Source organism: Euleptes europaea, chromosome 12 (assembly GCF_029931775.1).
Source record: "Euleptes europaea isolate rEulEur1 chromosome 12, rEulEur1.hap1, whole genome shotgun sequence".
Taxonomy (NCBI): Eukaryota; Metazoa; Chordata; class Lepidosauria; order Squamata; family Sphaerodactylidae; genus Euleptes; species Euleptes europaea.
The window spans coordinates 2,912,300-2,935,858 of record NC_079323.1 but is presented as its reverse complement, the minus strand read 5'-3'; the positions used below and the strand labels follow the sequence as shown (position 1 = coordinate 2,935,858).

The following is a 23,559-nucleotide window of genomic DNA, read 5'->3' as shown; positions in this document are numbered from 1 at the left end:
CCCAGTGGCAGCTCCACCCCAGAGCACCCGCAAACAGCCATCCCGTTCCCCCAAAGTCATGGTTGCTAGGACGAGCCATTCCGAGACGGAAAAGGAAAGAAGGGAAATAGTTGGTAGTGGTGAGTTGATGGGAGAAATGATCCATTTTTGGAGCCAGCCTAGATAGGGGGGAGCTCAAAGGCTAGCCTTAAAAAAAAAAAGATTAAATGGCAACCATGTAGTAAGGTTACATATTCAAAACTGAAACCCTCCAGTTGCCTCTAGTGGCTGCTTTCTGTACGGTTTGCTTTCCACAGGTCGGTAAAGGTCCAGAACTCGCTCACGTGGAAAACGCCGCATCACAAAAGGTGTTAATTCTCAGGTGGACACAGTTCACTTCTTCTGGAAAAAGCCCATGATAGATGCTTGCTTGTTGGCCTTGGCTGCAGCTGGCCCCTTCTTTGTGGGTTTCTTGTCCTCTCTGGGCTCCTTCTTCGCGGTCCCGGCAGGGGGCTTGTGGGCTGCAGGGGGCTTGGACCGGAAGTCCTCTTCGCTGTCTGTACAGGACTCGCTCTCGTAAACCTTTTCAGTAACTGGGAACACAAGAAGAATGGCAGAGGCAATTAGGTCACACGCAAGGCCCTCATTCGCTCAGCTTTTGCGTTGCTGGGAAGACCCCTTCTAGCCAGGCAGAGTCAACCTACATGCTGGACAGTACGCAGTTAGACACAGCATCCAAGCCAGGAAGGGGCCGTGGCTCAGTGGTAGAGCATCCGCTCAGCATGCAGAAGGTCCCAGGTTCAATCTCTGGCATCTCCAGTTAAAGGGACTAGGCAGGGAGGTGATGTGAAAGACCTCTACCTGAGACCCTGGAAAGCCATGGAGAGGGGCCATGGCTCAGTGGTAGAGCCTCTGCTTGGCATGCAGAAGGTCTTAGGTTCAATCCCCAGCATCTCCAGTTAAAGGGGCTAGGGACTAGGCAACTAGGTGATGTGAAAGACCTCTGCCTGAGACCCTGGAGAGCCGCTGCTGGCCTGAGTAGACAATACTGACCTTGATTGGCCAAGGGTCTGTTTCAGTATAAGGTAGCTTCATGTGTTCATGTCTTCCAAATACTACTCTGACCCAATTCCCACACACCCTGATCACTTCAGCCCAGGGCTACGCCTCACCCTTGAACAGCCAACCATCTCTCCTGGGTGCCAGCATCCAAGTATGTTACTGGGAGTTTCCATCTGTCAGCCTGGCTCCCGACAACAGCAATGTGTCAAGAGGGGAGGGACAGAAGAAACTCATCCGAGAAGGGCTTCTAACAATCACAGACCCCTAATAATCTCTCCTAAACTCAATCCCTCTATTGTAAGGGGTTCCGAAATGTCTGAGACTGCGGGCCCCTTTGGAATTCTGACACGGGTTGGTGGGTGCAGCCACAAAATGACTGCCACAGGAGGTGGAGCCAACAACAAAATGACCGCTGTGGGAGGCGGAGCCAACCACAAACATTGGAGTGAGGTTATGCATGTCTAATAGAACCTTTAACAATTCAGGCAGAAGCTGTGCTTAACGGGATGCCTTTTAAGATGAACCTATCATTTTAAAATATTTTCTTTAAAATATTTTCTTGCATATATACACAGCTTACTTTCAGAAGATCCTTGGGCTGTGGTGGCAGCTGCTGCCAAAGCAACTTTTAAAAGCATCTGCCCAGCCAATCAGATCTTCAATGGCCAATCAGAAGCCCTGCTGGGCAAAATCCCCACTCATTTTCTTAAAAGACTTGGTGAGCACCATGACGGCCACAGGCACCAGGTTGGGGACCCCTGCTCTATTGCCTATGCCAGCCCTTTCCCCCCTGGCACTTGACTAATACATATACAAGCATTTAGAAATGACGCTTTCAAATTCTGTAAAACCAACATCTGGACATCAGTCCTGGAAGTATGGGTAAGATTTCGCCCTTATCTAGAAGACCACCACCACAATTCCACCGTGTCCTCTCCTTCCTATATCAAACTGCCTGCCAAATACAGCCCAGGGCCGTTCCCAGATCCCTAATGAGCTTTACCAGATCTGGACTGCAAACTCAGAAACGTCAGCATTCTGCAGGAGACCACTTAATCCAAGTTCTAAGCAGGGAAAGCCAAACTTCCCACGTCTTGACATGTTTAGAGAAGACCAAACTTTTAAAAAAATCTTATTTGGGGGGGAAATCCCATTTTTGTTATTGCAAACTGTGGATACAGGCCAGGCTAAGGGGGAGAGGAAAAAGGTTGGCGAGAGAAAGGAGAGACTTTTTACATTGGAGAAGCCTGAAGCCCTATGAGGAAAGGCTGAGGGAGTTGGGAATGCTCAGTCTGGAGAAGAGGAGGTTGAGGGGGGTCTTCTAGCCCAAGGCGGCCATTCCTATCTCACACAGCTGGCCTCTGAAGCAATCTTTAACTGAGGAGGTAGCGACTGAACCCAGGATCTTCTGCAGATAAAGTATGCACTGCTGTATCTGCCGGGCTCTGGCCACTGCCTTCGCTCGTAGCAGGGCAGCTTCTTGCCATGTCTTGGAAGCTTTACATCTTCTTCCACAAGAAGGCCTGCTTACTAAGGCAAGGTGGCAGCATTTCCCTGACTAACGGGTTAGATTCACCTATTAACCTGTTGACAGACTAAAAAAGGTGCTCCTGATTAATCTGGTAGCATCATTTTAAATATGCACATGCAGCATCTGGAAAATATAAGCTCTCTCTTGCAATTCTTTGATTTTACTCACATGTAAATGTATGCAGGCTTAATCCCTTAACTAATTGAAGCTTGTTAAGATGAAGGAGGAGGAGGAGAAGAGTTGGTTTCTATATGCTGACTTTCTCTACCACTTAAGGAAGAATCAAACCAGTTTACAATCTCCTTCCTTTCCCCTCCCCACAACAGACACACTGTGAGAGAGGTGGGGCTGAGAGAGTTCTGAGACAGCTGTGACTAGCCCAAGGTCACCCAGCTGGCTTCATGTGGAGGAGTGGGGAATCAACCCTAATTCTCCAGATTAAAAGAGTCCACTGCTCCAAACCACCGCTCTTAACCACTACACCATGCTGGCTCTCTCGCAACCAAACTGATCCTCTGTGGCTTACCTATACAGCCTTCCTCATCGATGAAAGTTTTCGACTTCAGCACTCGCTTCCGTTTCCGCTTCTTCCCTCTTGTTAAAGCCTGAAAGAAGACACGGGAATGAAGAGTACAAATGATGGACAGGGAGGCTTTTCCGCATTCTCCTTTTCCTTGCTTCTGTTTTTTCTGGGGGTGGGGTCAGTTTCACACATGTTTTGCTCCCTCTAGTGGTCCATGTGATATAATCCCAACGAAAGTTGGTTTCAGGTAGCCGGCTCAAGGTTGATTCAGCCTTCCATCCTTCCGAGGTCGGTAAAATGAGTACCCAGCTTGCTGGGGGTAAAGGGAAGATGACTGGGGAAGGCAATGGCAAACCACCCCATAAACAAAGTCTGCCTAGTAATCGTCGGGATGTGACATCACCCCATGGGTCAGGAATGACCCGGTGCTTGCACAGGGGACCTTTACCTTAAAAACCTGCAGTTCAAATCTGCAGGGAAATACACTGTATTTATACCTGTTTTATATCAAATTGACCACTAGAGGGAGGAAAACATGCGCGGAACTGACCCCCGTCCCCTCGAAGAAACAAAACCAGGAAGCCAGGAAATAAGAATGCGGAAAAGACCAGTGACAGGAAGTAGCAGATACTCTGGCCTCTGAATGTCTCAAGTTGAAGCCCAAAGAGCTAAAAAGCTATGGACATGGGAAGTCTCTAATAAGCCCTCGGAAACTAAATGAGATACCCCTAAAGCTTCTCCATTTCCCCCCCTCAGCTCAGAATTATAGCAATTAATGTACAGCGTCATCTAAACCCTGCAACCCTCTACCTCCCAACCCCCAACAACTCTGACAACATCTTATGGAACCCAAGCAGGCTAAGTTAAGCTATTGCTTAACAAACCTGACAGTATAATTTGGGATTCCTGATCCCATAGCTGGCTATTTGGAACGTACATAAAGAGAGCCACATGAATGAACATTTACCTCCATGGGCACAAAGTCTATCTGTGCCTTCAGGACCGGCTCAGGAGAAAGTTCTTTTGCTTCAGGAGTTATGGACGAGGCTGGAACATCTGCATGAAGAAAGGAGTACAATTTTATTTATTTATGTACTTCACCCATACCTTTCTCCCCATCTGGGGGGCCAAAGCGGCTTACGTCGTTCCCCTCTCCTCCATTTTATCCTCACAACAAGGTCAGGCTGAGCGTGTGTGTGTGGCCCAAGGCCACTCAGCAAGCTTCTATGGAAGAGTGGGGATTTGAACTCAGGTCTCCCAGACACTAGTACGACATCCCAACCACTATCCCACGCTGGAATCCCATTAAGAATTCCAGGCTTCACCACATCAAAAGCTGTATTTATGAGCACTTCTCCAGTTTATGCCAAGAAAAAATGTTTCACGTGTATGGGCTAAAACAATAAGTACCTGAAATAAAGCAAGGGAGCATAATAGCCTTCAATATGACAACAACTAAACAATATGTGAAATAGGTGTCCCAGCTAAAATTAAAACCCACACTGTTTCCAAATACAAATTCAAGCAATCAATTCCGTAACCTGGGCTGAACATACAATTCATAGAATCATAGTTGGAAGGGACCACCAAGAAAGGGCAGGCAGGGAAGCTGGGCAGGAGTTCTGCCACAGTCTCCAGGGTTTCCTTCCAACTCTATGATTCTATGAAACTTATCCACTGTTCTGACCTCTTGTTTAAGGAGAATAGAAACCCTGCAGACTGCAGCAGAACTCCTCCCCGGCTTCCCTGCCTGCCCATTCTTGGCCGGCCTGCAGCTTGGCTTTGTGCTCGGGCTGCAGACGTAACATAACACACATCATAGATGTGAAACCAGCCCAGCTGATTATGTCAGAGTTGGGAATTATGTCTGGCCCAGGCCTGAGGCCAAGTGACCCATTGGCAGGTTAAGAAGAGCTCAAATCCAACAGTGGCAGGCTTCCAAGCCCCAAACAGTGGGCGACTCCAGCTTTCTTAATAAGCAAGCTGTGGAATCACAAGTCGCAAAAGAGATGGCAGGACGCATAAAACACATACAAATCATAGAATCATAGAGTTGGAAGGGACCACCAGGGTCAACTAGTCCAACCCCATGCACAATGCAGGAAATTCACAACAGCCTCTCCCCCACACCCCCAGTAACCCCTACTCCATGTCCAGAAGATAGCCAAGATGCTGCTCATGTGGAGGAATGGGGAATCAAACCCGGTTCTCCATATTAGAGTTCACTGCTCTTAACCACTACACCACTCTGGCTCCTTTACATGTAGCCATACTTGCAATGAACAACCACCTACCTAACCTGTGAAAGGCAACCACAAAATACCATTTGCCCACTGATGGTGTTAGATAAACAGGAAGAAATAGTAGTAGAAAAGAGCAAGAGTCCAGTAGCACCTTAAAGACTAACAACATTTCTTGCAGGGTATGAGCTTTCGTGAGTCACAGCTCACTTCTTCAGACCTACCAGGAAGAAACAGCAGTGAAGGATAAAATTCCCTGTTACATGAGGTACTCATGATGTGGGCCCCGTGGCTAAGCATCAGCTTCCACTGGGTTTTCTCATCCATCCTATGACACATTAATACGGTACTTGGCTTTATTTGGCTCCTGCTGTTTTGGAACTGAGCTGATTGTTTTAATTACGTTCCACAGCAGCCTTCTAATACTTGTTGGCCCGTACGCTTGCTTCGTTAAGAGAACCTGCAGGCGCCACCGTGAACAGCACAACCTGCTGCTGCCGTCACCCACGAGTTGCAAATACACCACATGAAGGTCCTTCTTACGGTGGCTGAAACGGAGCACGGTCAGGCTCTGCAGCGGCCCTTCGAGGAGAGGGGAATTCATGGCAACTAGCCAAATGGATACTAGTCATGATGCATACCTATTTTCTCTAGTACCAGAGGAGCATGCCTATTATATTAGGTGCTGTGGAACACAGCAGGAGAATGCTGCTGCAGTCGTCTTGCTTGTGAGCTTCTTAGAGGCACCTGGTTGGCCACTGTATGAACAGGTTGCTGGACTTGATGGGCCTTGGTCTGATCCAGCAGGCCTTTTCTTATGTTCTTATGGAGGATAAGACTATCCATGGCTACTAGTCAAAATGAATACGAGTTATGATGCACACCTATTATCTCCAGGATCAGAGGAGCATGCCTATTATATTAGGTGCTGTGGAACACAGACAGGATAATCATGCTGCTGCAGTGGTCTTGTTTGTGGGCTTCCTGGAGGTACCTGGCTGGCCACTGTGTGAACAGACTGCTGGACTTGATGGGCCTTGATCTGATCCGGCATGGCCTTTCTTATGTTCCAGAGTCTCCTAACATCTCTTCTCTTGGCAGCTTTGAGCTCAGTGCCCTCATTCAGACACTTTTATAAACATCATGAATCGTACGACAAGCACATCCTAGAACCTTTTTGAGCCTGCGGACACCATGGGAATCCTGATATAATGTGGTGGGCGCAGCCAGAAAATGGGTGCCGCAGCTCACCTGCACTCACACAGCGAGCAACTTTCTGTTGTGATGGGCAGCTGCTGCCAAAGCAATGTTTTTAGAAATCTGCACAACCAATCAGAAGCTTCATGCGTCTGCTCACCACTGCCTTCAAAGCACCAGCTGCACCCCCTGCCCAGAGCGTCTCCCCTTCCTCCTCTTACCCTCATCTTCGCTGCTGTCGGAATGAGGGCGCTTGACCCGACGCCTCTTCCGCTTCAGGCCGTCAGCCTCTTTCTCCTCATCCGACATCTCTGCCCTCTTTGCTCTGCAAACAAACAAGACGTGTCGACTCAAATGCACTTGGGGGACACGGAGTGGGGGGCAGGGAGGTATTATTAGTCAGGAAGTTCACCTGCCACCTGTACAGTATGCATGACAGCTTGAAAAGTTTCACGCAAATTATCTTATTTATTTACTTCAATTAAACTCTTGCCCCTTCCTGGCAGTGAGCATAAGCAGATGCACTTTTCTATTTATTTATTTTATTATTATTTATTTTTTCAAATTTGTAGCCCTCCCCAGCAAGCCGGCTCAGGGCGGGTAACATCATCTAAAACCTAAAATGTCACACCAATAAATAAAACCAACAACAAAATTAAACCTTAAAATCACTAATCAAAGATGGGGTATAAACCTCCATCTATTGCAGAGCCCCACAGGTGGCGGCCCCTCAACCATACCATTCTAAACACATAAATGGGAGGTGAGGGGTGGGGAGGCCAGTACAGATGGTATTCGCGGCTGCCCTCAGTTATAGGCCTGGTGGAAAAGCTCTGTCTTGCAGGCCCTGCAAAACTCCCTTAGGTCCTGCAGGGCCCTGATGTTTCTCAGCAGAGCATTTGATGTATACCCCGTCCTCCCCGGCACAGCTGAATAGCTACTGGATAGTTCTGGTTAAACGAGAATACATTATTGTTGCCGTACTGTGCATTCTTTTCTATGTTCTCGTCAAGGTGACCACTGGTACCTTTTCTTTTCCTTTTGCGGGGCTTTGGCAGCCTCGGCTTTCTTGCCTGGTTTCTTGGGCCCGGCTGTCTCAGGAGGCGATTTCGGTTCCACTGAAGAAACGGGAGGTTTAGCGGTTGCTTTTTCTTCCTTCTGCTCTTCAGGCTCAGTGTTGGCTTTGCCTGCACGTGGCATAAGAGTTTGGTTTTTTTTGTTTTTTAAAGAGAAAGCTGTAACAAAGGGATACCTAATACTCATACAGAATGCTGCAGGAAGAAGAGTTGGTTTTTATATGCCGACTTTCTTTACCACTTAAGGAAGACTCAACCAAGCTTACAATCACCTTCCCTTCCCCTAACAGACACCCTGTGAGGTAGGTGGGGCTGAGAGAGTGTGACTAGCCCAAGGTCACCCAGCTGGCTTCATGTGTAGAAGTGGGGAAACAAATCCAGTTCACCAGATTAGCCTCTGCAGTTCATGTGGAGGAGTGGGGAATCAAACCCGGCTCTCCAGATCAAAGTCCACAGCTCCAAACCACCACTCTTAACCACCACACCATGCTGGCTCCTGCAGCCAGGATGTTGACTGGAGTGGGTCGTAAAACCACATCACTACCATCTGGGCCCACCTACACTGGCTCCCAATTTGTTTCCACGCACAATTCAAGGTGCTGGTCTTGACCTCCAATGCTCTATATGGTTTGGGACAAACCTACCCAAAGGACCACCTGCTCCCTTATGAACGCAGAAGGTCAGACCAGAACCAATGGGTTGAAATTAAATCAAAAGAGTTTCCGGCTAAACATCAGGAAGAACTTCCTGACATAGCGGTTCCTCAGCGGAACAGGCTTCCTCGGGCATAGAATAAGTGAACGCATGAAGCTGCCTTATACTGAATCAGACCTTTGGTCCATCAAGGTCTATACTGCCTACTGAGACTGGCAGCAGCAATCCAGGGTCTCAGGCAGAGGCCTTTCACATCACCTATTGCCTGGTCCTTTTTAACTGGAGATGCCAGGGATTGAACCTGGGACCTTATGCATACAGAGGATAGACTGTTGGTCTATCAAGGTCAGTATTGTCTGATCAGACTGGCAGTGGCTCTCCAGGGTCTCAGGCAGAGGCCTCTCACATCATCTACTGCCTGGGCCTTTTTAACTGGAGATGCTTCAAAACGGAATTAACTGTAATTGCTATAGCCTGTCTTGAACCTTTGGGACAGAGAAGACAATAAAGGAAGGAGCTTACAATCCTTATTCATAGCAGCTTTTCCAAAGAAGTTGTTCAGCACATTTCCTTTAGCAACTGGCTTGCTGCTTGCAGCTGAAGCCTGGAAATAAATAAGAAAGCTTATCAGGAAAGTATTTGTTATGCAGATGTGGTGTGAAGCCAAGGCCACAATTCTCTGCAAACTCTTCTGCAAATGAACTGGATTGGTGCCACAGTCTAGATATGCTTTTTCCCAGCTCCGGCTCCCTTCCATGTGACTTAGGCAGGTGATGTCACTGGAAGAAGGTGTTTAACATTACAATTCCAAGGAGTTACCCCAGTTTAAGCCCATTCATTTCAATGGACTTAGACTGGATAACTCTGCATAGGATTGCACTGTTAAGAGTTTGTTTTTATACCCAACTTACTTTTTCTCTATCAAAAGGAGTCTCAAAGCGGCTTATAATCACCTTCCTCCCCCCCAATAACAGGCACCTGTGGAGGTAGGTGGGGCTGAGAGAGTTCGAAGAGAGCTGTGCCTGGCCCAAGGTCACCCAGCAGGCTTCACGTGGAGAAGAGGGGAATTGAACTCAGTTCTCCAGATTAGAATCCACTGTTCTTAACCACTATACTGTGCTGTACACTACACCAGATGAAAGCACATTCATTTTTTTTCATGGCTAAGGGTCTCTCTGCAAGAACCTAAGTGATAAAGGGAATCTACACCATAGGTCTGTGTTCCCAGCCCTGCACAAGGACATCTTTAGAATCTGCACAATCTCATTTAAAGCAGCAAGCTTTAAAGATAACAAAAATTTAAAACTTAAAAATGTTTCTTGTTAAAAATTCAGAAGCCTCAAAGAAGTTTGGATTCAGTGGTCAGTTTCCTGCTCTCTCACGGTCATCTGTCCCCCCTCTCCCAACACCAAGGCAGTAAGAGGCACCCCAATGCCTGTACCCAGAGCAAAACAGATTTGCTCTACCAGTCTCACACTATAGAACAGCACAAGCTGATAAAGAGCCCCAAAATTATTAGGAAAGGGACTGAAAATAAAACAGCTGGTATTATAATGTCCTTGTATAGATCTATGGTGCAGCCTCATTTGGAATACTGTGTGCAGTTCTGGTCACTGCATCTCAAAAAGACATTTCAGAGCTGGAAAAAGTGCAGAAGAGGGCAACCAAAATGATTAGGGGGTTGGAGCTCCTTTCCTATGAGGAAAGGCAGAAGAGTCTAGGACTTTTTAGTTTAAAAAAGAGATAACTAAGAGGGTTTATAAAATTATGCACAGGGTGGAGAGAGTTGACAAAGAGAACTTTTTTCCCCTCTACCAAAATACTAGAACTCGAGAGCATCCAATGAAGCTGATAGGAAGTAGACTGAGGACAGACACAAGGAAATACTTCTTTACACAGCAAGTGATTGAAGTGTGGAATTCGCTGCCAGAGGATGTAGAGATGGCCACAGGCACAGACAGCTTTAAAAGGGGATTAGACAGATTCACGGAGGTCTCTCAGTGGCTGCTAGCCAGTGACTAAAGGGAACCTCCACATTCAGAGGCAGTCAACCTCTGAATACCAGTGCCAGGAAGCAGTATCAGGGGAAGGCATTGCCCTCTATGCCCTGTTGTTGGATCTCCAGAGGAACTGGTCGGCCACTGTGTGAGGCAGGATGCTGGACTAGATGGACCCTCACTGGTCTAATCCAGCAGGGCTCTTCTGAGGTTCTCACTAGGGGAAGGCCTCAACCTCTGTGCCCTGTTGTTGGGCCTCCAGAGGAACTGGTTGGCCACTGTGTGAGGCAGGATGCTGGACTAGACGGACCCTCACTGGTCAGATCCAGCAGGGTCCTTCCTTTGTTCTTAAAACAAAACTCAGAGGGTTCTTCATATGCTGCCCAGGCCTGGTAACTTACACTGGGTGTTTCTTTAGCCTCCGTTTTGGCTTCCTTGTGCACGTCCTGGGATTTGGCAACAGATTTCGTGGCAAACATTCCCATAATGCCCTTGGCCTGCTGGGAGGTCTGCTTTGAGGCAGCGCGTGGGGCATGACCGTTGGTCCCAGGAGCCGTGCTGGCATTTGCACCAAGTGCGAGCTGCAAATCCACTTGCACAGGAGTCTCAGCCTGGGACATTTCGGCTGCCGTCCGGGCAATGGCAGCAGCACAGTGAATAGCACTGAACCTGGAGAGAGGGAAGAACAAAAACTTCAGTTCGCAATTTGACATTTCCACATCCCCCTACAGTTCAGTTTCCCTTTTCTATAAAAACCTGTCACTCTAGGCTTTCTTTGATAACCTCGGGATAAGGGAAGCAGTTCTACTCTTTCAGCTCTTGTGAGTGCCTTTAAGCTAGAGTTGATCTGCTGACAACTGAAGAAAGAATTTTGAACTCAGGCCAGGGAAGGTTTGCACACAAAAGGAACCTAAACGGCTGCTGAACAGGTCTGAATGGACACTGCCCCTGTACCGCAGTGCAAACAGGAAGCAAGGGTGGCTATTTCAATTCAAAGAAAATAATCACAAGATAGGTGCTGCTTAGGCATAGTGTTCCTTTATGTGAGACTAATACAGCAGCGAAAAGAATGCAGCCGTTCAATTCAGAAAGGGAGCAAGGAGGCTAGAGAGGAAATAGTTGAGAGTTGAGGAAAATCTGCACATCAGCATTGCAATGGGGGGAGGGGGGAGACACACACAAGCTCAGTCCTCTTCCAAGCCCAAAACAATAATCTAGAACTACAGTATAAGGCACAGATGGGGGAAACGGTCGTGGCTCAGTGGCATTTGCTTGGCACGTAGAAAGTCACAGGTTCAATTTCCAGCATCTCCAGTTAAAGGGCTCAGGTAGTAGATGATGTGACAGACCTCACAGGGCCTGAGACCCTGGAGAGCCATAGAGATGGGCCATGGCTCAGAGGCAGAGCATCTGCTTGGCACGCAGAAGGCCCCAGGTTCAATCCCCAGCATTTCCAGTTAAAAGGATAAGGTAGGTGATATGAAAGTCCGCTGCCCAAGATCCTGGAGAGCCACTGCCGGTCTGAGGAGAAAATGCTGACCTTAACGGACCCGTGGCCGGATTCAGTCTGACCGCAGCCTGCAGTAGCAGCAAACTACAGACAAACCCACCCAGGCCCAGAGCAGATCGGTCGTCAAGGGAGGACTCACTTGCTGCAGTTCTGAAGGTTAGCCTTGACGATGTCATAGTCAGTGTTGTACAGGGGACTGCTGTCCTTCAGCATGGCTTTCTGGATGCTGTAGACGTGCACGCTGGCCACGGTGGACAGCTTCGCCTTCATTGCTGAAGAGGAGACAAACAGGGTGAGGCCTGCTAATTTCGCTCGGGGACGGTTCATACTTGACGGCAGCCCACACAGAAGTGACCTGGGAGCCCACTGGACTGCCGGAGATGTTTCTTCTGGGGGGAAGGGGGGGCTGTTGTATGCGTGACCTCTGTGCTTTATGGAAGCTAAGTGAAATACACATTCTGGATTTCCTGCATTGTGCAGGGGATTGGACTAGATGACCCTGGTGGTCCCTTCCAACTGTATGATTCTATGAAAGCAGATGTTATAAGATCCAGGCAGCTCCTAGAAGTCACACCTCCTACCTAGCCTCAAGAGATACTCCCCAGGCTCCCTCTAAAAAGTTTGCAGAGGCGCCTTATCCTCAACAATAACCCTACTGGGTAGGTTATGCCAAAGCAAAGTAACTGGCTCAAGATCGTACAATACGATCCATGACTGGCAATGCTCTTTCCCTACCAGCCAATGGCATCCTTGCATTATATTTTGGGTAGAGCGCCTTCAAGAATCCGAATTTTAAATAATATTTCATAAGAAATAATATTTAATAAGAGTGCACGCATAGCAAGACAAAACTCGGCACAGAAGACTGTCACTCCTGCTATACAGTCTGAGATGGAAAGGCAGTCTCACAGCGTGGTGTAGTGGTTAAAAGTGGTGGTTTGGAGTGGTGGACTCTGATCTGGAGAACCGGGTTTGATTCCCCACTCCTACACACGAAGCCAGCTGGGTGACCTTGGGCCAGTCCCACTCAGCCTCACCTACCTCACAGGGTGTCTGTTGTGGGGAGGGGAAAGGAAGGTGATTGTAAGCCGGTTTGAGTGGTAGAGAAAGTCGGCATATAAAAACCAACTCTTCTTCAGTTCTTGTAGGTTATCCGGGCTGTGTGACTGTGGTCTTGGTATTTTCTGTCCTGACGTTTCCTGCTGGCGAAACGTCAGGAAAGAAAATATCAAGACCACGGTCACACAGCCCGGATAACCTACAAGAACTGATGAACTCTGACCATGAAAGCCTTCGACAATATTTCCAACTCTTCTTCTTCTAATGCCTTCTGTGTGCTTTAAATGCCTGAGTTTTGTTTGGGGTAATGAAAGGCACAGGATAGCTTATAATAATTTAATTGAGCTAAAAGAATCAGGGGGTTTAGGGCTCCCAGATTTGAAAATGTATTATGAAGCATCCTGTTTTGGCTGGTTAAAGAACTGGATTTTATTAGAAAACCTTAGGTTATTAGAACTGGAAGGCTTTAATCTAAGATTTGGTTGGCATGCATATTTGTGGTATGAAAAGGATAAGGTAAATAAAGATTTTAATCAACATATTATTAGGGCCAGCCTATTACAAGTTTGAAAAAGATATAAGAGATTCTTAGAAAATAAAATCCCAAACTGGCTCAATCCTATTGAAGCATTTATGAAAAGAGGAAACCAACTTAATTTAGATCTGGGCAGTTATAGAGATATTACTGATTATATTAGAGAAGAGTGGTAACTTAAATCAAGAGAAGAGCTTAAAATTAAAGACTGGTTTATATATTATAAACTAAATGATATATTCATTAAAAATAAACGTATAGGTTTTAATAGAAGTAAATTTAAATTGGAATTATTACTAAATTCAGTAAATAAAGGTCTGATAGGTAAGATATATAGAATTCTAATAGAAATGAACTTAGAACAAGAGAGGATTAAATTAGTGATGATAAAATGGATGAGAGATTTAGGTTATAATACAGATTTAGAGGTATGGGAAACTCTATGGAAAAGAGAATTTAAATTTACAATTTGTAACGAAATAAGAGAGAACATGTACAAAATGTTTTATAGATGGTATATTACGCCAGTAATGGCAAACAAAATGAGAGTAGGAAATACAGACCTATGTTGGAAGTGTGGAATTAAAAGTGGAACATTTATGCACGCTTGGTGGTTTTGTAAAAAGATCAAAACATTTTGGAGAAAGGTAGTTAAGGAAACCAATAATTTGATTAATAATAAGGTAAAACTTGTTCCGGCTTTTTGTTTAATTGGGATTGTAAGGGAGAAAATTAGTAGAAGTGATAGAGTCATATGCCAATATAGTTTTGCAGCGGCGAGAATTATAATAGCAAGATCCTGGAAGCTGACAAATAGACCTGAAATTAAAGACTGGAGAGAGAAACTATGGTTTTACGTGCGAGTGGCCAAATTACAGATTCCCTACATGGGAAAGACATGGAAGAATTTAAACAATCTTGGTTAAAGGCCTTTGCATATTGGGATAAACTGGCAAAGACGAATCTTACTAATTTTGTGAACGGGCTGTAGAAATAACTTTCTTTTTTCTTCTTCTAAGTTTAGAAATTATTGTTGTAATATTAACCTGATAAGACACTTCACCGCAAGTTCTGCACGGTGATGGAGTGTAACAGGGGGTGTTCACTACTGGTGGGTATTAAGAGTATTACATATGGAGTTATTCTTTTTCTAATCTAACAAACATAATTCAACTTTTTGTATTTTACTATTTTGTATTTCAAATTGATTGTATTTTTTATTCATGCAAAAATAATATAAATAAATAAATAAATGCCTGAGTATCCTGTTGCAATCTTGCTATTTTCTGCTTCTTTTGCCCTCCCTGTGATGTCACTGCACTTGTTATCCCTTATCATTAAATGCTGTGTTCTGCATTTCTCCCTCCAGAAGCATCAGCCTTTTCAAGAAGAGGGTTGGGATTTTTAGCAGTACTAGGGAAACCACTGCTATTAATCAGACTCATAAGGAGACCACTACAGGGGTGTTTGAATGCCACTGATCATGTTCCCGAAATTCCAGCAGAACAACACTTCCGTTCCTTGAAGTCCCGTTCTCCGTGAACCTACCTTCTAGCTGGTCTTCTCTCACTACTGCGACCTTGTGGCACTGCAAAGAAAAGACATCCAACACCATAATGAACACACATTTTTTACTGACTGAGCCAGTATACCAGTGCTCCGATCCTCAACACACCTAATCATATCTTGTGGATTCCTACCGGAGGTGTACTCTCAAGTAAGCAATTTAGGACTATGACCTCAGACTCCTCCCACTTCCCCTATCATCCCTGGACTTCAATGCTTTCCACAGCCAAATATGAGAAAAGATCCTTACATGTGTCGCTGGTTACCAAGATCAAGGTAATTCATGCCATAGTATTTCCTATTACTATGTAGGGAATGAAAGGTGGACAATGAAGAAAGCTGATAGGAAGAAAGTAGATTCCTTTGAAATGCGGTGTTGGAGGAGAGTGTTACGGATACCCTGGACTGCCAAAAAAACCAAATCAGTGGGTTCTAGATCAAATCAAGCCTGAACTGACCCTAGAAGCTAAAATAACTAAACTGAGGCTGTCATACTTTGGTCACATTATGAGAAGACCAGAGTCACTGGAAAAGACAATCCTGTTAGGAAAAGCGGAAGGCAGGAGGAAAAGAGGAAGGCCCCAACATGACATGGATTGACTCAATCAAGGAAGCCGCGGCCGTATTTGTTTGCAAGACATGAGTAAAGGCTTTTAACAAGACAACATTTTGGAGGCCATTAATTCATAGGGTCGCCATAAGTCGGAAGTGACTTGAAAGCACTTAACACACACATTAGTTTACCACGCACACCTTCTTTGTCCAAATGTTACAGGCAATCACCACCAGGCTATAAAGCATCCATGCTGACAGCAGAGGAAGCCAAGCACTCACCGTGTGGCCGTTCTGAACAAGGTTTCCTGCCACTAGGTAGATGACATGCAGCTGGGCTCCTGAATTCTCCTTTCGCTTTCTTTCCACATAGTCATACAGCATCCTGGGCAGAAAAAAACAAACCCGGAGCCATTTAAAAAAAGAAAAGGCCAAACTCTTCAAATTTTCATTCAATGACTCGTTGCCCCGTTCAGTTGCAAACTGATTAAAACAAACGTTAGCTCAGACTAGAGGTTGCAACGTCTTGGATTGGAGTGAAAGGCAATTCTAACAGCAGGTAAAATGGTCGGCCTGTTTTTGAATTCTACCACTGCAGGTGGAGGCTCACGTAACTGAATCCTCCTCCATACCAAGAAATTCTCTCCATGTAGCAAACTAGCATGTTAAGGAAGAGAGTTGTTGCCTGCTTTTGTCCCCCTGACATGCTAGTTTTCTACATGCAGGTAATTTTTTTTTGTAGTGAGGAACAGGTATGTCAGTCCCCATCTCCAGTCTGAAGTGGTACAATTCAGAAACGAGGTTGGACTTCTTCTGTTGCTGCTTGTAAGCGCTAGGCCTAGGGTTATACGCTGAAGCCTAAACAATTACCAAACTAACTGCCTGGGCCAATACAAGAGACCAGTGAGATTCAGAAACAAAAGTACAAACAATGCCATCAGCAGCAGTTCTTATGCCTACACACGCGCCCACCTCCATTCCACTTCTGTTTTATAACAATGGTTTTTATACAGCACCAGTAATTATACTTAACATGGGCTCAAAACACCTTTTGATTGTTACAGCTAGATTCAAGTCCAGTAGCACTTCAGACACCAACAAGATTTTCTGGGTGTAAGCAATCAAGAGACAGAACTCCCTTTGTCAGATAACGTTTCTGACAAAGGGAGCTTTGACTCTCGAAAGCTTACACCTGAAAATCTTGCTGGTCGCTAAGATGCTACTGGATTCAAATCTCGCAGTTCTACTGCAGACCAATATGGCTACCCTCTGAAACTACCATTTGATTGTTGACATTCTCATATTAACCCATTTCTCTGCCTCCTCCTAGGAAAAACAGTACAAAAAAGAACAAGGCCAGAAACTGGGGGATTTATACCGCCAATCGTCCAACATGCTCCTGTTTTTCAACGGCAGCATCTGTGCATTTCTCTCTAAATGTCAGCCCTTCCTTACATTTAGAACTTTGTACCAATGAAGCAAAGCATAACTACCTAGGAAAATATTAAGCATACATCAAGTTCTAGAACAGCATAATCATGGAACGCTTAGCTAACTGGTTTTGCCGGCTCTGGGGCCATTCAGTCTGACAGCATACCAGAAAAATTAAAAAATAGTAACAAAGAGCAAGCATTCAGAACCCACCTTTTGAAAACTGTAAAAACTGGAAGAAAAAAACGCACAACTGCCCACACTCTGAGACAGATGTCCCTGAGGCATCGGCATCATTGAACTAGCTTCTCTTTCAAGAGGGCTGCACTCTCAAAAGTCTGGTTGGAGGAGTCTATATTTTCCCCAACACCCCCCTTCCTTTCCCAATCTATAAATTCTATTCCAACACAAACAAATCCTCCCAAGTCACTGGTTGAGACTATTTGCCAGGACTGCCTGAGATGCTGCTTTTTTCATAATCATGTGAGCAACACACGGTCAGCAAGGTCGGGGGGTGGGGGGGAGAATGCTATAAAGTACTTTTTTCAGTTGGCCAGATACAAACCTGAAGCACAGAACTTGTGGACCTGATGCAGGAGGAAGTCTGAACTAGTTACAAGAGTTATGTTTTGGCCTGGTGATTACAGGAAAGGAGAGTAGGTTCCAAGTAAGCCTCAAGGCGAAAGGGCATTCCAAAAGGGAGGTGCCACCACCGAAAAGGCCCCCATCTCTGGTCACCACCCATCTTATCTCTGAAGGTGGAGCAAAGAGAATAGGACTTGAGGGAAGGATCTCAGCTGGTGTACTCAGCAGTAAAGGAGGAGGCAGTCCTTAAAGCCCCCTGGGTCCAAGCCATAAGGCCTTAAAAGGGGCAGCACTCTGAACTGTGCCTAGAAGCATACGGGCAGCCGTTCTCTCAATGCAGTGCTTGTATCCAGCTAGTGACAAATACTTGGCTGCCGCAGAACAAATGAAATTTCTCAACAGTTGTCAAAGACAGCCTCTAGTTTTATCTAATTTCATCCACTACCAAATGTAGGGCTCAAAACACAGCAATACTCACTGCTTCGCTTGGTTGACATGAACACCTAGCGTGTAGCTCAGCCATTTGTATGTCACCTACAACAGAAAAAAATCATCAGAATTCACTGACAAAGGGCCAACATTGTTTCCATTAACTCTGTCACTCTCCTTTTCAATAGCAGCATTCTCTGCACTCCATCCAAGCATAAATGCCCATTCCTTTAAGGCAGGGGTGATCATAAGTTATGTTGTGACCACCAGTGGGCTGCTGGTCAATTTCAGGAAGACCAAATACCACCTCCCAGTCACTAGGACTCTTGTAAAGAATGCCAGAGTAGGTAAGAGCCTGCTCTGACCCTGCAAGGTATCTCAGGTATTTTAAAGTGCCTTCTTGGGATCACTCAACACATTTGTTATACTACGGATGAACAACTGCTGTATAAATCTGGGACATCTGGGTGGCCCACAGGGATTCTAGGGTTTTGTTTCTAGATCTTGGGGCAGGATCTGGCAGTTGGTGATGAGAAAGACCTCGGACAGCTGCTGCCAGTCTGAGTAGACAACACGGATCATGGACAAGGGTTTGATTCGGTTTAAAGCTTCATGGGGAGGGGCTGTGGCTCAGCAGCAGAGTATGTGCCTGGAGTGCAGAAGGTCTCAGGTTTAATCTCCAGCATCTCCAGTTAAAGGGATCAGGTAATAGGTGATGTGAAAGACCTCTGCCTGAGACCCTGCCAGTCTGAATAGACAAGACTGGCCTTGATGGACCAAGGGGAGTCTGATTCAGAATAAGGCAGCTTCATATGTTCTTGCATCCCTTCATCTCAGTCACCACATACCCATCTATTCAACACATTTTAGATATGGTGTTGATGTAAAACTCACTTTCATTGTCTCTATACGTATGCATACATAGCATAAATTTAGCATAATTTATATCAACATATACCTTTCTTACCTACAGTTTTAGAAAGTGAAGTGAAAGCTGCATTGAGAGCAATCGGGAGAAACAGATCACCAGGAGCAGATGGGATATCGATAGAGCTATTCCAAGCCACAGAAACGGAGTCCATCAAAATCTTGACAAGAATATGCCAACAGATATGGAAAACAAAACAATGGCCCACAGACTGGAAACAATCCATTTACATTCCAATTCCCAAGAAAGGAGGCATCAAAGATTGAAACAACTATCGGACCATTGCATTAATTTCTCATGCAAGTAAAGTGATGCTCAAAATCTTACAGCAAAGGCTGCTACCATATATGGAACGAGAAATGCCTGATGTTCAAGCTGGTTTCAGAAAAGGAAGAGGCACTAGAGATCATATTGCAAATATACGCTGGTTACTGGAGCGTACGAGAGAATTTCAGAAGAAAATCAGCTTGTGTTTCATAGATTACAGCAAAGCTTTTGACTGTGTGGATCATGAAAAGCTATGGCTGGTTTTAAAGGAAATGGGTGTGCCACTACATCTGATCGTTTTGATGCGCAACCTGTACTCTGGACAAGAGGCCTCAGTTAGAACAGAATATGGAGAAACGGAATGGTTTCCAATTGGCAAAGGTGTCAGACAAGGATGTATTTTATCTCCCTATCTCTTCAATCTATATGCAGAACATATAATTAGGAAAGCTGGATTAGATTTAGATGAAGGTGGAGTGAAAATTGGAGGGAGGAACATTAATAATTTGAGATATGCTGATGACACTACATTATTGGCAGAAAATAGTGAAGATTTGAAACAACTATTGCTGAAAGTTAAAAGAGAAAGTGCCAAAGCAGGACTACAGCTGAACATCAAGAAAACAAAAGTAATGACTACAGGAGAATTACACAACTTTAAGGTTGACAATGAGGAAATTGAAATTGTTCAAGACTTTCTATTCCTTGGCTCCACCATCAACCAAAAGGGAGACTGCAGCCAAGAAATTAGAAGGAGATTGAGACTGGGAAGGGCAGCCATGAAGGAGCTAGAAAAGATTTTGAAGTGTAAGGATGTGACTCTGGCCACCAAGACTAGATTAATTCATGCCATCATATTCCCTATTACTATGTATGGGTGTGAAAGCTGGACAGTGAAGAAAGCTGATAGGAAGAAAATAGATTCCTTTGAAATGTGGTGTTGGAGGAGAGTGTTACGGATTCCGTGGACTGCCAAAAAAACAAATCAGTGGGTTATAGATCAAATCAAGCCTGAACTGACCCTAGAAGCTAAAATGACTAAACTGAGGCTGTCGTATTTTGGTCACGTCATGAGACGACAAGAGTCACTGGAAAAGACCGTCATGTTAGGAAAAGTAGAGGGCAGCAGGAAAAGAGGAAGACCCAACAAGAGATGGATTGACTCAATAAAGGAAGCCACAGCCTTCAATTTGCAAGATCTGAGCAAGGCTGTCAAAGATAGGACATTTTGGAGGACTTTCATTCATAGGGTCGCCATGAGTCGGAAGCGACTTGAAGGCACTTAACACACACATACCTTTCTTTAAAGTGTTATATCAATTGTCATTTGTATATTATTCACATTGGGTGGAAGGCTGGCTTAGAAACATTTTAAATAAATAATAATAATTATTAACTTCCTTTACAATAAATAGTAGCCTGCTCTTCCTCCACGTTGCTCGAGTGTGATACTGAATCAGACCCTTGGTCCACCAAAGCCAGCATTGTCTACCCAGACTGGCAGTGGCTCTCCAGGGTCTCAGGCAGGGGACTTTTTCACATCACCTCCTGCCTGGTCCCTTTAACAGGAGATGCCAGGGATTGAACCAGGACCTTCTGCATGCCAAGCATATTCCACTGAGCCACAGCCCATCTCCGTGGCTCTCCGGGGTCTCAGGCAGAGGGCTACCACACCACCTACTGCCTGGCCCTTTTTGCTGGGGATTGAACCTGGGACCTTCAGCATGCCAGTCTTGTCTACTCAGACTGGCAGCAGCTCTCCAGGGTCTCAGGCTGAGGTCTTTCGCATCACCTCCTTGTCCGGTCCCTTTAACTGGAGATGCCGGGGACTGAACCTGGGACCTTCGGCATACCAAGCAGAGGCCCTTCCACTGAGTTTCGATAGCGTAGAATACTAAGCACTGGCTGGAACACTGGAAAAACCCACATGAAGCTTCCTTACACTGAATCAGACCCCTGGTCCGTCAAAGCTGGTATTGGCCACTCAGACTGGCAGCAGCTCTCCATGGCTCTCAGGCGGAGGTCCCCTACTTGCCTATCCCTTTAACTGGAGGTGCCAGGGATTGAACCTGTGACCTTCTGCATGCCGAGCAGAGGCTCTACGACTGAGCCACGGCCCCTCTCCAGGGTCTCAAGCTAGAGGTCTTTCACATTCCCTACTTGCCTGGTCCCTTTAACTCACTGGTTCCCAACCAGGGGTCCGTGGACCCCCAGGGGTCCGCGAGAACTAAATTAAGGTCCGCGAAACAAAGTTATAAACCCATAATAAATTAATATTTTCAATTAAAAGTTCTCTATTATAAAATATATATATTCAAATATAATTCTAAGTTTAATGTTTAACTAACAGTTATGATTAAAGTTTATTTTCAAATTCCCGGAATTTTTATTTTGAACCTTGGGGTCCCTGCACCGAACAAAAAAGTCCTAGTGGTCCCTGGTCCAAAAAAGGTTGGGAACCACTGCTTTAACTGGAGATGCCGGGGACTGAACCTGGGGCCTTCTGCATGCTGAGCAGAGGCTCTGCCACCGAGCCACCATTTCACACTCACAACAACCCTGCTGGGTAGGCTAGGCTGAGAAAAAGAGAGAGGCTGACCCCAAGCCGTCGCCATCACCCCGCGGTGAGTTTCGCGGCTAAGCGGGGGGTGGGGGGTGGGGAATCTGGACGCGGCTGTCCTCTTTCCAGCCCGCCCCAGGCCAACCACGCACGGCGACGCCTCCCGCCCCCCTTGGCCCGCCTGGCCCACAGCCTCTCTCCCACGCCCTTCTCCTTGTCCCCGAGTCTCCTTGACGAGCCAGCACTCTGCACGCGCGCAGAGGCGCTCTTGCGTGCCCCCCCCCCGAGGGCTGAGCCGCGGCCCAGCAGCCGCCGTCCCTCCCCGCAGCCACCACTCACGACTCGGTTCTGGTCCGTGACGAACTCGTCGATGTTCTCCAGGTAAAGCTCGTCCTCCATGGCGGACAGACCGACTCCTCCTCCTCCTCCTCCTCCCCTCTCGCCTCAGAGCCCCGAAAAGCCCGCCGCCGCCTCCATGGCAACCGCAGGCCTGGCGCGAGCGAGCTCTACGGCAGCCGCGCGGAGACACTCTGGCCCCGTCTCCACGGCAACGGCGTACCGCTCCCTCTGCAGCGCGACCGGACTACGGCGAGCGCGCCGGGACAAACCCGAAGCAATCTTCGCGCGCCAGGGTCTTCCCGCCGCTGTTAGCCCCGCCCACCTCCTCTTGCGATTGGCGCTATGGTTTTGGGGCAGAGGGGACAGAGGGTTGCCAACCTCCAGGTGGAGCCTGGAGACCTCCCGGAATTGCCACTGATCTCCAGATGACAGAGACCCGTTCCCCGGGAGAAAATGGCTGCTCTGGAGGGAGGGATCTCTGGCATTTTACCCCGTTGAAGTCCCTTCCCGCATTTGGATTTTTGTATCCTATGGCATTGTTCATGGGATGTATTATGCTGCATGATTGCACACTCACACACCATTTTCCTTTACTCTGTAATCCGCCTCAAATCTCAGTGAGAAAGGTGGGCTTTAAACCAATCAATAATATAATAATAATAATAACTGGGATTCCCAGGTATACTGCCTCTGAACAGGGAGGCTCCATTTAGCTATCATGGATGATAACTGAATTTCATGAATGTTTTAGCCTCCTTTGAAAGCCATCTTAGCTAGCAGCCATGACTACATCCTGTGACACCCTTAGGAGTGCCAATTCCTGCTTGGGAAATTTGTGTTTCGAGGTGGAGGCTGGGGAGGGGGTTCAGCAGGGGTATAATACCTGCCTGGGTACTAAGATCACAGGGAGAGGCCCTCCTGACTGTCTCATAAATTGTCTGATAGTTACACAAGACAGGGCCTTTTCGGTGGCAGCCCCACAATCATGGAACAACCTCCCAAGGAAAGTGCACCCGGCCCCCTCACTTCCCATCTTTAGGAGGCAGTTGGCGACAGTTTTATTCAGGACTGCATTTGGTTAAGTTTACTAGCAGTCCTGAATTGTGATTTTAAATTTTGGTTTTTATGTTTTTAATGTATCTTATTTTATGTATTTGATGTTTGTTATAAGCCGACTTGAGCTCTGTAAAGAACAGCATCTAATAAAAGTTTCAAATAAATAAATAAATGGACTCCACTCTCTAAAGCAGCCATTTCCTCCAGGGGAACTGAGCTCTGTAGCCTAGACATCAGTTGTAATTCCAGGAGATCTCCAGGCCGCGCCTGGAGGTTGGTAACCATAGGCACTGAGTTCCACAAGTTAGTTGTGTGGAGAATGACGGTCTTGGTCTGCGCCAAATCCACTGCTAATGAATTTCGACCTCATCGAGTTATGAGGATACAACAGGGAAGGGACCAGGGATATCATCTTGAACTTCTTGAAGGAAGTGTGGGATATAGGATTGCCAACCTCCTGGTACTAGCTGGAGATCTCCTGCT

At 46.3% G+C, this 23,559-nt stretch overlaps 1 protein-coding gene across 1 annotated transcript; it reads right to left on the bottom strand.

Annotated features, from left to right (window-relative positions):
• Nucleotides 1–372: 372 nt before the first annotated feature.
• POLD3 (DNA polymerase delta 3, accessory subunit) lies at nucleotides 373–22,104 on the bottom strand. The gene is made up of 12 exons (XM_056858486.1): nucleotides 22,021–22,104; nucleotides 17,976–18,031; nucleotides 15,764–15,866; nucleotides 14,912–14,951; nucleotides 11,909–12,041; nucleotides 10,661–10,928; nucleotides 8,785–8,866; nucleotides 7,560–7,719; nucleotides 6,754–6,857; nucleotides 4,063–4,151; nucleotides 3,099–3,177; nucleotides 373–572 (listed from the first exon to the last, which is right to left on the bottom strand). Exons 1-12 carry the CDS (start codon nucleotides 22,078–22,080, stop codon nucleotides 373–375), a joined length of 1,374 nt encoding a protein of 457 aa, XP_056714464.1. The 5' UTR covers nucleotides 22,081–22,104.
• Between the last annotated feature and the right edge of the window lie 1,455 nt (nucleotides 22,105–23,559).